The 18631-nt window shown below is 39.4% G+C and overlaps 1 protein-coding gene across 1 annotated transcript in view; it reads left to right on the forward strand.

The window, feature by feature from the left end:
* Nucleotides 1–18631, forward strand: part of Pmm2 (phosphomannomutase) — a gene marked incomplete at its 5' end in the record, with an annotated part of 66674 nt that overhangs the window by 13490 nt on the left and 34553 nt on the right. Inside the window, 1 exon segment of the mRNA XM_053772260.2 lies at nt 18097–18173. Coding sequence (XP_053628235.1) covers nt 18097–18173 — 77 coding nt within the window.

An 18631-nucleotide genomic window follows, 5' to 3' on the forward strand; every position in this document is an offset into this window, starting at 1 on the left:
ATTAGCAGTCATCCAGGTCGATATTTTTACTAGTTCTTCATTAACAATAGTGTTAAGTCAGGTAAGATTAGGGTGGGAGATGACATATGTCATATCGTCAGCTTAAGGTGTTGTGATACATTAGGTAGATCATTGATGTATAAGAGAAAGAGCAGGGGACCAAGGACACTTCCCTGTGGTACTCCAGTATCCAGTGGTCTTATTGATGAGGTTGTGTCCTTAACCCTTAAATGGTTCAAAGTATATACAGTGGACCCTCAACCAGCGATGGCATCGTTTAACGATAAATCTGACTAGCGATACATTTTAACGCAAAAATTTTGCCTCGACTAGCGCTTAAAACCCGACCAGCGCTATTCGTTCCGTACCATACGCGTCTACTTTGGCCCGAGCGTGCCTCACTTGTCACTTGGGTGCCAGTGTTTACAAGCCAGCCAGCCACCGCGGTCGCTTCCAAACATACAACTGGAACATTTCATATTATCACAGCCTTTGTAGTGATTGCACCTGCAAAATAAGTCACCATGGGCCCCAAAAAAGCTTCTAGTGTCAACCCTACAGCAAAAAGGGTGAGAATTACTATGGAGATGAAGAAAGAGATCATTGCTAAGTATGAAAGTGGAGTGCTTGTCTCTGAGCTGGTCAGGTTGTATAATAAACCCCAATCAACCATCGCTACTATTTTGGGCAAGAAAACGGCAATCAAGGAAGCTGTTCTTGCCAAAGGTGCAACTATGTTTTCGAAACTGAGATCGCAAGTGATAGAAGATGTTGAGAGACTGTTATTGGTGTGGATAAACGAGAAACAGATAGCAGGAGACAGCATCTCTCAAGCGATCATATGTGAAAAGGCTAGGAAGTTGCATGACGATTTAATTACAAAAATGCCAGCAACTAGTGAGGTACACAAATAACCCGCACATAAAAGAGAGAAGCTTAGGACGAGTGTGAGTGAATTTAAGGCCAGCAAAGGTTGGTTTGAGAGATTTAAGAAGCATAGTGGCATTCATAGTGTGATAAGGCATGGTGAGGCTGCCAGTTCGGACCACAAATCGGCTGAAAAATATGTGCAGGACTTCAAGGAGTACATAGACAGTGAAGGACTGAAACCTGAACAAGTGTTTAATTGTGACGAAACAGGCCTGTTTTGGAAGAAAATGCCAAGCAGGACGTACATTACTCAGGAGGAAAAGGCACTCCCAGGACATAAGCCTATGAAAGACAGGCTTACTCTTCTCATGTGTGCCAATGCTAGTGGTGATTGCAAAGTGAAGCCTTTATTGGTGTATCACTCTGAAACTCCCAGAGTGTTCAGGAAAAACAATGTCCTCAAGGCTAATTTGTGTGTGCTGTGGAGGGCAAACAGTAAGGCATGGGTCACTAGGGACTTTTTCTATGACTGGTTACACCATGCATTTGCCCCCAATGTGAAAAATTACCTAATTGAAAAGAAATTAGACCTTAAGTGCCTCCTGGTATTAGGCAGTGCTCCTGGTCATCCTTCAGACTTGGCAGAGTGACTTTCTAGGGACATGAGCTTCATTAAGGTGAAGTTTTTGCCTCCTAATACCACTCCTCTCCTGCAGCCCATGGACCAGCAGGTTATTTCCAACTTCAAGAAACTGTACACAAAAGCTATTTTTGAAAGGTGCTTTGTAGTGACCTCAGAAACTCAACTGACTCTAAGAGAGTTTTGGAAAGATCATTTTACCATCCTCAATTGTGTAAACATTATAGGTAAGGCTTGGGAGGAAGTGGCTAAGAGGACATTGAACTCTGCTTGGAAAAAACTGTGGCCAGAATGTCTAGACAAAAGGGATTTTGAAGGGTTTGAGGCTAACCCTGAGAATCCTATGCCAGTTGAGGAATCCATTGTGGCATTGGGGAAGTCCTTGGGGTTTGAGGTTAGTGGGGAGGATGTGGAAGAGTTGGTGGTGGAGGACAGTGAAGAACTAACCACTGATGAGCTGCTAGATCATCTTGAACAGCAAGAGGGCAGACCTGAGGAAACTGCTTCGGAGGAGGGGAGAGAGAAATTGAAGAAGTTGCCTACTTCTAAGATAAAGGAAATGTGTGCAAAGTGGCTTGAAGTGCAAACCTTTTTTGATGAAAATCACCCTGACACAGCTATTGCAAGCTGTGTTGGCAACCTGTACACTGACAATGTTGTGAACCACTTTAGGAAAGTCATAAAGGAACGAGAGGTACAGGTATCTATGGACAGATATGTTGTGCGACAGAAGTCCAGTGACTCTGAAGCTGGTCCTAGTGGCATTAAAAGAACAAGGGAAGTAACCCCAGAAAAAGACTTGCTGCCTCAAGTGCTAATGGAAGGGGATTCCCCTTCTAAACACTAAGAAGATCAACGCTCTCCCCTCCCATCCCATCAATCATCACCAGAACTTCAATAAAGGTAAGTGTCATGTAACTGTGCATGTAATCTTCAGTTTGTGTGTATTAAAATTAATATTTCATATGGTAAAAATTTTTTTTTTTCAATACTTTTGGGTGTCTTGCACAGATTAATTTGATTTCCATTATTTCTTATGGGGAAAATTAACTTGACTAACGATAATTTTGACTAACGATGAGCCCTCAGGAATGGATTAATATCGCTGGTTGAGGGTCCACTGTATACGTTTTTTCAACATCTGAAAGTATGTTAGGTAAGACACATATGCAACAGTTAGGTATCTTTATTTCGAAACATTTCGCCTACACAGTAGGCTTCTTCAGTCGAGTATAGAAAAGTTGATAGAAGCAGAAGAGACTTGAAGACGATGTAATCAGTCCATCACCCTTAAAGTTTTGAGGTGGTCAGTCCCTCAGTCTGGAGAAGAGCATTGTTCCATAGTCTGAAACAATATGGAGTTGGAGTGACAGGATGGAGCCTTATATAGCACCAGGAGGTGAGACGAAGGTCACTAGTAGAAGTAAGAACGCAGATGTTGGGAGGTCAGGTCCCTCTCAAATCCAGCCGTTCTCACTAGTAGAGGTTGTCAAAGTTGATTGCAGGTCTGTACGAAGATACCCTTGTGTTGCAATGTCTGACAGATTGAACATTAAAATGGTATAAAGTTGTTAGGTAAGACACATATGCAACAGTTAGGTATCTTTATTTCGAAACGTTTCGCCTACACAGTAGGCTTCTTCAGTCGAGTACAGAAAAGTTGATCAGATCTGTCAGACACTGCAACACAAGGGTATCTTGGTACAGACCTGCAATCAACTTCGACAACCTCTACTAGTGAGAACGGCTGGATTTGAGAGGGACCTGACCTCCCAACATCTGCGTTCTTACTTCTACTAGTGACCTTCGTCTCACCTCCTGGCGCTATATAAGGCTCCATCCTGTCACTTCAACTCCATATTGTTTCAGACTATGGAACAATGCTCTTCTCCAGACTGAGGGACTGACCACCTCAAAACTTTAAGGGTGATGGACTGATTACATCGTCTTCAAGTCTCTTCTGCTTCTATCAACTTTTCTGTACTCGACTGAAGAAGCCTACTGTGTAGGCGAAACATTTCGAAATAAAGATACCTAACTGTTGCATATGTGTCTTGCCTAACAACCTGTCGGTATTTTATACCATTTTAATGTTCAATCTGAAAGTATGTAAAAAAAGTAGATCTTTTTTGTTTTACATTTGAAAACGTGTAAAAAAAACTTTTATCTACATTTTATTTTTTGTTACATATGAAAATATGTTAAAAAAAATAGATCTACTTTTGTAGCACTACGAATTTGAACGTCGATTTGTTTGGACCGTTTAAGGGTTAATAGAGACATATTGCTGCCTGTTTGTTAGGTAGGATTTGAAACATGTAAGTGCGTGACCTCTTATTCCATAATGATCAAGTTTGTGGAGTACGATGCTTTGGTTTTCTGTATCAAAAGCTTTCCTTAGGTCGATAAAGAGTCCTAATGTATATTCATTTTTTTCAAGTGCAGTGTAAATCAGGTCTAGCATTTTTACAATTATGTTGTTTGTGCTTTTGCTTTTTCTGAAGCCAAATTGGCAGGGGTTAAGGATAGTTTGCACCATTATAAAGGAATATAATCTCTTGTGCATAAGTTTCTCAAAGATTTTGGATAGCAATGGTAAGTTTGAAATTGGCCTGTAGTTGTTTACATATGTGGGGTCACCACCTTTGTGTATTGGTGTGACCCTGGCTATCTTGAGTAGTGCTGGAAGTGCTGGTTTCTAGTGATTTGTTAAAGAGTAATGAAGTAGCAGATGAGAGAACATGAGCTGCTTGTTTGTACAATAATAGAGGAACTTGAGCCAGATTTCCTGATTTATTTTTAACCCGTAAACGGTCCAAACGTATACAGTGGAACCTCAAATATTGAACTTTCTTCAGTCCAGAAGGCTGCCCGAGTGCCGTTACCGAATGAATTTATTCCTATCAGGAATAATGTAAATTAGATTAGTCCATTTCAGACCCTCAAAAATACACTTATAAAAGCGCTTACAAAAATACAATTACAGTGGACCCCCGCATACCGATGGCACCACATAGCGATTAATCCGCATACCGCTTGCTTTAATCGCAAAAATTTTGCCTCGCATACCGGTTAAAAACCCGCTCACCGATTTTCGTCCGAGACGCGTCCAATGTGCGCCCTCAGCCAGCCTCACATGTGCCGCCCGTGCCATTGTTTACCAGCCAGCCTCCGCGGTAACATTCAAGCATACAATCGGAATATTTCGTATTATTACAGTGTTTTCGGTGCTGTTTCTGGAAAATAAGTGACCATGGGCCCCAAGAAAGCTTCTAGTGCCAACCCTACACCAATAAGGGTGAGAATTCCAATAGAAATGAAGAAAGAGATCATTGATAAGTATGAAAGTGGAGTGCGTATCGCCGACCTGGTCAGGTTGTACAAGAAACCCCAATCAACCATCGCTACTATTGTGGGCACCAGAAAGGCAATCAAGGAAGCTGTTCTTGCCAAAGGTTTAACTGTGTTTTCGAAACAGAGATCGCAAGTGATGGAAGATGTTGAGAGACTCTTATTGGTGTGGATAAATGAAAAACAGCTAGCAGGAGATAGCATCTCTCAAGCGATCATAAGCGAAAAGGCTAGGAAGTTGCATCAGGATTTAATTAAAAAAATGCCTGCAACTAGTGCTGATGTGAGTGAATTTAAGGCCAGCAAAGGTTGGTTTGAGAGATTTAAGAAGCATAGTGGCATACATAGTGTGATAAGGCATGGTGAGGCTGCCAGTTCGGACCACAAAGCGGCTGAAAAATATGTGCATGAATTCAAGGAGTACATAGAGACTGAAGGACTGAAACCTGAACAAGTGTTTAATTGTGATGAAACAGGCCTGTTTTGGAAGAAAATGCCAAGCAGGACCTACATTACTCAGGAGGAAAAGGCACTCCCAGGACATAAGCCTATGAAAGACAGGCTTACTTTGTTGATGTGTTCCAATGCTAGTGGTGATTGCAAAGTTAAGCCTTTATTAGTGTATCACTCTGAAACTCCCAGAGCGTTCAGGCAAAAGAATGTCCTCAAGGATAATTTGTGTGTGCTGTGGAGGGCAAACAGTAAGGCATGGGTCACTAGGGACTTTTTCTATAACTGGTTACACCATGCATTTGCCCCCAATGTGAAAGATTACCTAACTGAAAAGAAATTAGAACTTAAGTGCCTCCTGGTGTTAGACAATGCCCCTGGTCATCCTACAGACGTGGCAGAGCGACTTTATGGGGACATGAGCTTCATTAAGGTGAAGTTTTTGCCTCCTAATACCACTCCTCTCCTGCAGCCCATGGACCAGCAGGTTATTGCAAACTTCAAAAAACTGTACACAAAAGCTCTGTTTGAAAGGTGCTTTGTAGTGACCTCAGAAACTCAACTGACTCTAAGAGAGTTTTGGAGAGAGCACTTTAATATCCTCAATTGTGTAAACCTTATAGGTAAGGCTTGGGAGGGAGTGACTAAGAAGACCTTGAACTCTGCTTGGAAGAAACTGTGGCCAGAATGTGTAGACAAAAGGGATTTTGAAGGGTTTGAGGCTAACCCTGAGAGGATTATGCCAGTTGAGGAATCCATTGTGGCATTGGGAAAGTCCTTGGGGTTGGAGGTTAGTGGGGAGGATGTGGAAGAGTTGGTGGAGGAGGACAATGAAGAACTAACCACTGATGAGCTGATAGATCAACTTCAAGAGCAAGAGGCCAGACCTGAGAAAACTGGTTCAGAGGAGGGGAGAGAGAAATTGAAGAAGTTGCCTACTACAAAGATTAAGGAAATGTGTGCAAAGTGGCTTGAAGTGCAAACCTTTTTTGATGAAAATCACCCTCACACAGCTATTGCAAGCCGTGCTGGTGATTATTACACTGACAATGTTGTGAAACACTTTAGGGAAGTCATAAAGGAACGAGAGGTACAGGCCACTATGGACAGATATGTTGTGCGAAAGAAGTCCAGTGACTCTGAAGCTGGTCCTAGTGGCATTAAAAGAAGAAGGGAAGTAACCCCAGAAAAGGACTTGACACCTCAAGTCTTAATGGAAGGGGATTCCCCTTCTAAACACTAACACTCTCTCTCCCCTCCTCCCATCCCATCAATCATCACCAGATCTTCAATAAAAGTAAGTGTCATGTAATTGTGCATGCCTTTTTCAGTTTGTGTGTACTAAAATTAACATTTCATGTGGTAAAAAAAATTTTTTTTCATACTTTTGGGTGTCTTGCACGGATTAATTTTATTTCCATTATTTCTTATGGGGAAAATTCATTCACATACCGATTATTTCGCATAACAATTACCCCTCTTGCACGGATTAAAATCGGTATGCGGGGGTCCACTGTACATACAGTGGACCCCCGGTTAACGATTTTAATCCGTGCAAGAGGGGTAATTGTTATGCGAAATAATCGCTATGTGAATGAATTTTCCCCATAAGAAATAATGGAAATCAAATTAATCCGTGCAAGACACCCAAAAGTATGAAAAAAAAAATTTTACCACATGAAATATACATTTTCCCACACACAAAGAGAAGGATACATGCACAATAGTAGAGTAGTACATGCACAGTATATATTGTGCATGTACTAGTCTACTAAATGAAGAATAAATGACACTTACCTTTATTGAAGATGCAGCAATGACTGATGAGACACTGTGTCCTGGGAGTGCCTTTTCCTCCTGAGTACTGTAGGTCCTGTTTGGCATTTTCTTCCAGAACAGGCCTTATCACACTGTGTATGCCACTACGATTCTTAAATCTCTCAAACCAACCTTTGCTGGCTTTAAATTCACCAATATGAGCACTAGTTCCAGGCATTTTTCCCTGTTCACCTGGGTGTTAGTCGACTTGTGTGGGTTGCATCCTGGGAGACAAGATTAAGGACCCCAATGGAAATAAGTTAGACAGTCTTCGATGACACTGACTTTTTTGGGTTATCCTGGGTGGCAAATCCTCTGGGGTTAATTGTTTCTTGGTATTCTCAATAAGCCACACCAACAACGGTGCTACAGCAGCAGCAGCAGCTGACAGTGCAGCAGCAGCAGCAGCTGTACCACCAATAGTAGCGATGGTTGATTGGGGTTTATTATACAACCTGGCCAGCTCGGAGACATGCACTCCACTTTCATACTTATCAATGATCTTTTTCTTCATCTCTATTGTAATTCTCACCCTTATTGCTGTAGGGTTGGCACTAGAAGCTTTCTTGGGGCCCATGGTCACTTATTTTCCAGAAAAAGCACCGAAAACACTGTAATAATACGAAATATTCCGATTGTATGCTTGGATGTTACCGCGGAGGCTGGCTGGTAAACAATGCCACCGGCGGAACATGTGAGCGTGGCTCAGGCCGCGTCTCGGACGAAAATCGGTAAGCGGGTTTTTAAGCGGTATGTGAGGCAAAATTTTTGCGATTAAAGTAAGCGGTATGCGAAATAATCGCTATGTGATGCCATCGTTATGCGGGGGTCCACTGTAATTGGTTGAGTTGGGAGCAGTTCGATTTTTGAGGTTCCACTGTATATACATTCACTACCCCAGTGCCCTGAATATTTTGAAAAATAAACAAAAAATTATGTAAATAAAGAGCACATTTTTCTAAGTGTTATAGGATAAAAAAACAATTAGGGTCAGTACTTATAGAGATATGAGGCCGAGAAGTTGGTACTGGATGCTAACCGGACGGCAACCTCCAGTCCTGCCGCTTGCAGAAGTGTTGCTGATATACCTTTTTTTCTATTTTTCATATTTTATATAATTTTTGGTCTGATAATTACAATTTATAGTAGTTCTTGTCATTTCATAACCAATCTTCATTCTGACACTAGTATTAGGTACTGAAATTGTACTCACATTGTCACAAACACACTGACAGGTGGACATTTACACCTGCCTTGGACATTTACTATTGTCTTGGAATATATACAAAGTATTTATAGGTATATGTGGAAGTATATAATAATAATAATAATAATAATAATAATAATAAGAAAAGAATAATAATAATAATAATAATAATAATAATGCATAATAATAAGTTCCCTTGAAGCATGTAAAACAAGCCTCAGTCCACCCCTGACAGTGAAGTGATGAGATAACATAAGATAAGAGTTGACATTGATAAGCGTCGGCCCTCGCTTAATTTTCGCTGGTATACAAACATGTCTGCCTGTCTATTTGTCTGTCTGTCAAGCTTCCTGTCTGTCTGTCTATTCGTCTAGCTCTCTGTCTCAGAGAGAGCCACAAGACTGCGTCATCATGTTTACTCACATCTTCAAGCAGAGTATAGCACTTTGTCTGGATTTTTTGGGGTTATCCTAGGCAATTTACACTATGTATACTTGTATTTATGTGTATCTGTGAGACAGAGACAGACAGAAAGAGATAGAGACAGATAGAGATAGGGACAGATACAGAGACAGACAAAGATAGAGACAGAGAGATAGACAGAGATAGACATAGACAAACAAACGGAGCCAGGCCGCCAGCAGTCAGCCAGCCTGCTGAACAAGTATTATGTTCCAGAATTGTTTCTGTTTACTTAGGGCATAGTCTATAAGACATTCTGAAAGGGTGTGGCACAAATGTTGCACATGGGTTATTATCGAGATTTTTTTATATTTCCTCGACCACTTATGGCCACATCCACCTCAAAGCCACTAAACTCGGGGTCAGCATCACTTTCCTCTTAAAATGGGAGAGTTAATACTACATGAAATCAGTGAATCCCAGGTGTTTGCCGAGCTGTTTGCTCTAGCTGTCGCTCATTTGAACTGGTGCTCCCACCAGTTCAATTTCAAGGTACTTTTCGTCATGAAAGCAATCAAAATCATGTCTATTTCTGTATTGTATTGTAATAATTGTATAAATAATGTCAACCCATTCTTGACTCCGTATTGGAATTTAGACTGGCAGGCGGACAGGTATTGGACGGTGACGTCATTTGTTTACTCTTGAACTTCGCTAAAGAATAGAACATTTTCGCTACTGTGAGCGCAATTTCAAGGTACTTTTCGCCATGAAGGCAATCAAAATCATATCTATTTCTGTAATATATCTTTCATTCTATTAAATGAGACCAAAAAAATGAGAATTAACCATAAAAAACACAAAAATACTATACTGCTAAGCGGCCGAGAAGTGAACTCCGCTATTTATGGTCTGATTTCTTTCATTTTTGGTGTACGTTAAGAAGTATCTTTCCATCATATATTGCCCAAGTTTGAATAAGATAACTCAACAAACAACTGAGAAAATAATAATAATAATATAATAATAATATCTTTATTTACTACACGTACATGTACAAGGTATACAGGCCTAGCTGACATCAGTGACATACTACTATATAGAAAGCCCTTGTTATGCAGAGTATTTCAAGAAAATTAGGTCAGTGTCCCAGGAAAACACCCACACTAGTCCGCTAACACCCAGTTACCCATTTACTGATGGGTAAACATAGACAACAGGTGTAAAGAAACACGCGTAATGTTTCTACCCTGGCTGGGAATCGAATATTTACCAAAAATCATATATGGCTAACCCAAGCCAGGTACTAAAAATAAGTCACGTTGACTTTTTTGGGTTATCCTATCGTCTCTACACATATGCTGCTATGTGTGATAATTTATATAGAGAAAATAACTTTTTTTGTTTCAGGTTTATAGTGCAGTACGAGTGTACAGTGGAACCTCAAATTTCGAACTTAATCCGTTCCAGGAGCAAGTTCTAAATTCGAAAAGTCTGAAATTCGAAGCAATATTTCCCATAAGAAATAATGGAAATACAATTAATCCGTTCCAGAAACCCAAAAATATTCACAAAAAATACATTTTATAGAGATTAATTACAGTTTTACATACAACAAATGCTATAGTCTTTATGTATAGTAATATAAAATAACATTTTTACTTACCTTTATTGAAGATTGGTGATGCATCTGGAAGATAGGGAGGAGGAGAGAGGGAGTTGGGGTTATTGTTTGGAAGGAGAATCCCCCTCCATGAGGACTTCTGGTATCAAAGTCCTCTGTGGGGTTGCTTCCCTTCTCTGTATTTTAATGGCACTAGGACCAACTTGAGAGTCATTGGACCCCAGTCTCACAAAATAACTGTCTACAGTCCTCTGTTTCTGTCTCACAAAATAACTATCCACAGTCGTCTGTTTCTGTCTCTCAAAATAACTGTCCACAATCGTCTGTTTGTCTCACAAAATAACTCCACAGTCGTCTGTTTCTGTCTCACAAAATAACTGTCCACAATCATCTGTTTGTCTCACAAAATAACTCCACAGTCGTCTGTTTCTGTCTCACAAAATAACTGTCCACAGTCCTCTGTACATCCTGGCAAGCTCAACAAGTCTCACTCCAATCTCATACTTCTGTATTATTTCCTCCTTCACATCTATGGTGTTTCTCACTTTCTTTACCACAGGGGTACCGCTAGCAAGTTTCTTTGGACCCATGGCAGCTTATTTCACAGCCCCACAAGCACTAAACACAATTAAATAATCGTAAAATGTGTGAATGAGATAGCAGGTTAGTGTTCACTCAAGCATAAACAAAGCTAGACTGCTCATGGCACCTGCGCGGGGACGCGGACAGAGCGGGCCAGCGGACAGGTCCCGTACCCGGTGGTCCGAAAATAGGGGTGCGTTCGATAATAGGGACACAGTTTGTCCGAAAAAATGGTCTTATTTTCGAAACATTCGATATGTGATACGTTTGATTTTTGAGGTTCCACTGTATATCACAGTGCTATACTCCGTTTTCTCTAATATAAGCCCCAAGACAGGGATAGGAGAATGGTATTTGTATACCATATCCTCTTCGTACCTCCATCGAACTGCTCGGTGTTAAGCCAAATATTATTTATTCTGGAGTATTTAACATGTTTTATGTTATTTATATTGTTTATTATGTCATATTAGATCAATTGTGATAGGCAAATAAGCTGTAGTGTTGATATTAGCGTAATAATAAAGCATATTCTCCTTCATGAGACTGAGCTCATGACAACTGACAGTGGCTTCAAAGCCACCTTATCTTTAATGGATAATGTACTGTGTAGGTGCTTTACATAATGAGAAGCCTTTCTTTTATTCATTGGAACCATGGCTAGGGCTAAAAGTAAGCAGGTTAAAACAATAAATGGAGAAAAAGAAATTGGAATAACTTATGCAGTAAGTAGCGCCACCAAACAGTAGCAGCAGGTTGGTGTGGCGACCCTGGAAATTTGAAATTATGCTAGCCAAAATTAGTGCCGAATAACTGAAGGAACCGAATAACTGATTGCCGGATTTGTGATGGTGGACATGTAATTGTATAAATATATCACGGCATTCATGACTGCGAATTGGACCAGCCAGTTGGACATGTATTGAACTGTGATGCCATTTGTTTACTCTTGAACATCAGCAAAAATTTAACATTTCTGCTAGTTTGAGCTCAATTTCAAGGTACTCTCAGTCATGAAACCAATCAAACTCATATATGTTTCTGTAATATATTTTCCATTCTATCAATTAAGACCAAAAGATGAGAATACAGCCATAAAAAACATACAAAAATACACCTCAAAGTCGGTTTTACACCATAAACACAGTCAGTTTTTTCTTTTTATGCACTGCATGCTGCAGGATTTTTTTATATAGTGCACACTTACCACACAGACCTATTCTCTCATGTGTAGGCCCAAATTTATCGGTCACAGCTTATCTGAGTGAGCTGAGTTCATGGCAACTGACAGTGGCTTCAAAGCCACCTTATATTTTATGGACAGTGTACATTGTATGTGCTTTATACAACGAGAAGCATTTCTTTTATTCGTTGGAACCATGGCTAGGGCTAAAAGTGAGCAGGTTATAACAATAAATAGAAAAAAAGAAATTGGAAGTAGCACCACAAAACAGTAGCGGCAGGTTGGTGTGGCAACCCTGGAAATTTTAAATTCTCCTAGCCGAAATTAGTGCTGGGTTACTGATGGAACCGGATTACTGATTGCCAGATTAATGATGGTCAACCTTTACTGCACTTGCTTTTTTGTGATGAAGAGATGAGGTGTAAACTGCAATGATTGATATTGGAGACTCTGAATAACTTTTATTCTGAGGTAGAGGAGTTGTAGATGGTTGAGAAGATGTCACTAAGATGCTTGACTTGAATTTTATTAGTTCAGGTTTCTGCTTAACACAGAGAATCACTCAATTCCTTTTGACACCATCACTTGCTTTAGAAGCCATTGGTAATTGCACTTTACTTAAGCAAATAGTCACACTAAACACTCTAAATCCATGGAGAAATGGAGATTGAATGGCAAGTGTGTATGTGTGTGATTGAACACAATAAACTGTGTGGGTAGCTTATGGCTCAGGGAAAAATGAAGAGAGACAGGTCCTGGACATGGCCACACTAGCCCATACTGAACAAATGTCAGAGTCATCAGACTGGGCCCAGTACTTCATGAGATAACCAAACACAATTACTATGGATGAAAAACAAAATTACTTACTTTTTTTATTTTATCCGATGATTCAGTTTGTCCAGTCTGTTTTTGTCCAAAATTGCCAATATCTGGAGGTTTTACTGTATATAAAAGTATACTATGTATATATTATTCGCTTGTACTGTAATTAATATATTAAACTTGCTAATACGTTTGTGTACAATTTAGGTAAGAAAGAAATTTCCCCATTTCATTTCAGACACAGTTCACTAAACATCTTTGATTAAACTGTCAGCTGTAGGGAAATTTTGGGCCCCCTTGTAAATAACAACATAAATAAATGATTTGAAATACTTTAAGTGAATCCTTGATTAATAGACTAATAGGGGAAAGTAGTTGGTCAGCAATTGTCAAATGTAAATCAAAATTTTATTTCTTTGTAAAGGTTACAATGTGTGTTTACATTTCATAATTTGATTGGTACAAAGAAAGCCACTCTCATGCCGAGGCATTTTGGGCAGACTAAACCTAACACTTAAAGACTACTTAAGTCTAGACAGGTGAAGAGTGGTAAATTTCAGATATTCAATATTTTACTCTATTATTAATATAAGGTAGTACAATTTATGATATAAACATAGATTTTTAAGTTTGTAATATGTAATGGCTTAATAGTTAAGGGATAATAAAATTTTGGGAGAGTTGCTTTAAATTTGGTTAGAGTTTAGCATAGTGTGGGTATGGTTGTTATTAAGAGATGAGATGATTTTTTAGTGTAGTCCTAAATTGACTTGTGGGCAGGGGACCTCTTGCTGTCTTGGGCAAAGAGTTTCAGATCTTCGGGCCCTTTATGTGAATTGCATTCTTGCATAGTGTGAGACGAACACAAGGGATGTCAAAAAGTGTTTTGTTCCTCGTGTTATGTCTATGTATTCTGTTGCAGCTGTCTAGGTGAAGTTTGAATGGAGAGTTGATATTGGAGTTTAAAGTTCTGTATATATATAGTAGGCACAATAATAGGTGTGTGTATTTTGTACAGTAGACCGTCAGTTAGCACGGTAGTTACGTTCCTGAAAATGCCGTGTTAGGTAATATCGTGTTAGATGAACTGAAGAGCCTATGGGAAAAATAGGGTTACGTTCCTGGGAGCCCCCCAAAGAGCCAAACAACTTTTTTTTAGGCCTCCACATCTTACAAAAATAAAAGTCACTATGTAGTTGTAGTTCATTATTGTGATGTATTATGTTGTTTTTACTGTGTAAGACTACAAATGTAAGAGAAATAATAGTATTCCTTACCTTAAATTGTGGGTGCCGGTGTTTGTGGATGATTGTGAAGAGAGTGGAGAGTTATGTTGTGGCCCTACTGGGCTGAGGTGGATGGTAGAGGTTTTGGTACAAAGTAGATGGTTTTACTGGAGTGTCTAACTTTAATTCATTCAGTCAAGTCATTCAGTAAGTCAGTCAAGTCACTTACTGAATGACTTGATTGACTTACTGAATGACTTGACTGACTTACTGAGTGACTTGACTGACAGTAAGTCAGGTCACTCAGTAAGTCAGTCATTTAGTATGTCAGTCATTTAGTATGTCAGTCATTTAGTATGTCAGTCATTTAGTATGTCAGTCATTTAGTAAGTCATTCAGTAAGTCAGTCACACAAACTCATGTTTACCTCTTTTTCTGTGTACAAAGTAACACTTCATTACAGCTACAGGTTATCTCTTGTCTAATATATTTGTTTCTTTGTTAATTCTAAGACTTAAGTGCTTATACCTCTTCATGCCATTTTCAGTAACACTGGTATGGGTACTGGGTGTCATGATTGCTTGGCAGATACAAGATATAGTAATTAAAATATCATAACACAATTCACAAACACAGCTGGCTTGTAGCAGAGAAAGACTGGACATGTATGAATTACTTATGCTGGGATGGTGGGGTGGTGTCGCTGAGCGGTAGGGGATGGCAGGAGGGCTCCACAACAAGGTGGCCGCTTGAGCAAATGAGAATTTTGTTTTTCCTTCCCACAAACTGAACCATGTTAAATTAATTATACAACGTGTTACATAAAATTGTGCTGCAATTCTTCAATCATGCAATACCCAAATCGTGCCAAATAAACTTGTGATAAATGACAGTCTACTGTATATTAAGTTACTTCAAGCTTTTGAAGAGTGGTGGGATGTGTTGTCTTGCACAGGAGTTTTTGATCATCTGTACCACAGTTTTTTGTTGGGTTATTAAAGGTTTAAGGTGATTGGCCATGGTAAATCCCCAAGCACAAATACCATAGGTAAGGTAAGGTATATTAGAGAGTGATATAAAGTAAGGGGTACATAGTATCGTATCTTGGAAAGGATGCCAACTGTTTTGGAAACTTTCTTACTTATATGCTGGATATGGGTCTGAAATTTAAAATTAGTCAAAGTGGAGACCTAGAAATTTGCCCTCAGTGTGTCTTGTAATAGGTGAACCATTTATCAATATGTTTAGCTGGATATTTAACCCTTTCAGTGTTGGTGCCGTATAGATATGTCTTACTAACAGTGTTGGTGACGTATTAATACACCAAAATTCTAGCGGCTTCAAATCTAGCAGTAGAAAGCTGGTAGGCCTACATATTAGAGAATGGGTCTGCATCATCAGTGTGCACAGTATAAAAAAATCGGGGAGGCTGCAGTGCATTGTGGGAGTGCTAATTCAGTACACCTTGGTCACCAAGCCTAGCGGTGATGAATACCTCACTCTCCGGCGAATTGGGACCCTTCCCTTCCCAAGTGATAGTTCTAACACAGATTGAAGTGTCAGTGAAGATGAATCTCATGGTTTTGAGGAGTTTGTGACACAAAGCAATGGCCAGGATACCAGAAATAGTGCTGAAAGCCCAGATGATAATCACCCTTCCACCAAAAAAGTCAGACAAAGTGACTTATTTCCATGTGGGTGGTGGGGAAGACAGCTTAGTTGGTGGGGAAGATAGTGTGGGTGGTGGGGAAGGCAGCGTCAGTGGTGGGGATGGCAACCTGGGTTTGTGTAAACATAGCAACATATGTGTAGATTACCCAGGATAACCCAAAAAAGTCAGTGACTTATTTTCATGTGGGTGGTGGGGAAGGCAAGAAGGGTCATGGGGAAGGCAGCATTGGTGGCAGAGAAGGCAGCATGGGTTGTGTAAACAACATAGCAGCATATGTGTAGATTGCCTAGGATTACCCCAAAATATTCAGACAAAGAGACTTATATCCGTGTGGGTGGAGGGAAGACGGTGTGGGTGGTGGGGAAGGTAGTGTGGGTAGTGGGGAAGGTGGCATGGGCTTGTGTAAACATGTTTTGTAACAATATAATGATAATGTTTGTGTGGTTATTGTGTTCTATACAATGAGTGGATATATATACATTATGCATTATATTGGTTTCACAGGCCACAAAAGTTACTTGACAAAATAAAATATTAGAAAAGAAAAGAAAAAAATCGAATAAAAGTAAAAATACTATTACCGAGTGAGTGGCAGTCGCCAATGTTGCCATAAGCGGTTCACTTTCTGTCAACTTCTCACCTCTGTATCTCAGTAAGTACTCATCACAAAAAAAATCTTTACATATTTTTCAACAGAGAGTGAGTTCAGGATCAGGGGTCTCGACAGTCAAAGGGTTACCGCTCTGATCGTAATAATAATATACAATTCTGTAACCAATAGACTTCATCCTTTGTTTTCAAATCAGTTGACCCCTCCAGGGAGGTTCCTTGATGCTGGTGAGGGGCTCTTGATCTAGGGAATTGGATATGTGCTCCACTTCCCTGAACTAAGCCTGAATGTCTTCCACCCCGCCCACCACCACCAAAGGCACTGTATAATCCCAACAGGTTTAACACTCCCCATATTAATAATAATAATAATAATAATAATAATAAAACCAATTGATTCTAGGTAGTAGGTTGGTAGACAGTAACCACCCAGGGAGGTACTACCGTCCTGCCAAGTGGGTGTAAAACGGAAGCCTGTAATTGTTTTACACAATTGTAGAATTGCTAGTGTCTTTTTATTCTGTCTCATACACATGCAAGATTTCAGGTACATCTTGCTACTTCTATTTACACTTAGGTCACACTTCACATACATGTACAAGCATATATGTATATACATACCCCTCTGGGTTTTCTTCCATTTTCTTTCTAGTTCTTATTCTTGTTTATTTCCTCTTACTTCCATGGGGAAGTGGAACAGAATTCTTCCTCCGTAAGCCATGCGTGTTGTAAGAGGCGACTAAAATGCTGGGAGCAAGGGGCTAGTAACCTCTTCTCCTGTATATATTACTAAATGTAAAAGGAGAAACTTTCATTTTTCCTTTTGGGCCACCCCGCCTCGGTGGGATGCAGCCGGCGTGTTGAAAGAAAGAAAGAAAACCAATTGATGTAGTGGATTATGTTTCACATTTTGAAGTCTGTTCAAGTGATGGTTTACTTTATGGGAGGTTAGCAAGTCACTTCAAAATGATTTTTGTCATAATTTTTGATCTATGAATCAGAGTTTCCTAAAACTTTTGTAAAACTTATTTTTTTGGCCAAAAACTCACTAAACCAAGTATCAGCAAAATCAAAGAGGCGGTTGTGTTGCCCATTGGTTAATCTTTTCTGAATTGCTCCATATGAACAAAATATTTAGATTTATTTATAAAATCATGTACATATAGTAATAAAAAATCAAATATTCCAGTTTAAGTTTTTACACATTTAAAATAAACATAAGCAGCATTATTGCTAATTTGACTTTCACATAGTATATACATACCACCTGTATGTCAGTTGACACTTTCAAGATTGAATTTTGCCATAATTCTTCATGATATTGTGTAGCTGTTCAATACCTCATTCTCAAGTAATGATCTTTGTCATTTCATCTAAAGTTGATTGACATGTTATAGTTCATTCAGGTAGGCCATTTATAAAAAATAAGTGGAATTCATAAGTAATTAGCTTGAAAGATTCAGCATAAGATACACAGCCTTATTTATAAGGGAGTCATTTATATCAGCACACTAAATAGGCATGAAACACACTCGTATATGTAGATATACAATAACTTTGTCTTCCATAAATAACAAAGATTTTAATGGTTTTAAGTTTCATGTTAATCTGATGCTGTTGTTTATGTTCTCTTGCAGCACTATTCAAGTTTCAATATGTTTTTGCTGAGAATGGTTTAGTGGCTTATGAGAGTGGTAATCTTATTAATAAAGAGGTAAGCATGCATGCTACAAATCAGCATATTATTGGTGTTGAAATGTGTAAAAGGCTGCTCTTGGTATGAGTTTTATAGTGTTTTTCTTTTAAATTCTCCCTTATAATTGTGCTTCATATTTCTGCATTATAATTGTAAGTGGGGGGAGGGAGAATGGTTTTTATGACATGATGTGCTGTTTTAGTGTGAGCAAGGTAACATTTATGAAGGAATTTAGAGAAACCAGTTAGCCGAACTTGAGTCCTGGAGGTGGGCAATACACTACCTGCACTCTGAAGGAGGGATGGGGATATTTTCAGTTTGTAGGGGCACTTGAACTATAGTATTAGTGCACCTTTGGCAAAAGTGATGGAGTGAGTGATGGTGAAAGTGTTTCTTCTTTTCCAGTTCACCCTGCCTCGGTGGGAGACGGCTAGTATGCTAGAAAAAATTGGTCAGTTTGTATTATCATGTGTAGA

Source organism: Cherax quadricarinatus, chromosome 23 (assembly GCF_038502225.1).
Source record: "Cherax quadricarinatus isolate ZL_2023a chromosome 23, ASM3850222v1, whole genome shotgun sequence".
Lineage (NCBI taxonomy): Eukaryota > Metazoa > Arthropoda > Malacostraca > Decapoda > Parastacidae > Cherax > Cherax quadricarinatus.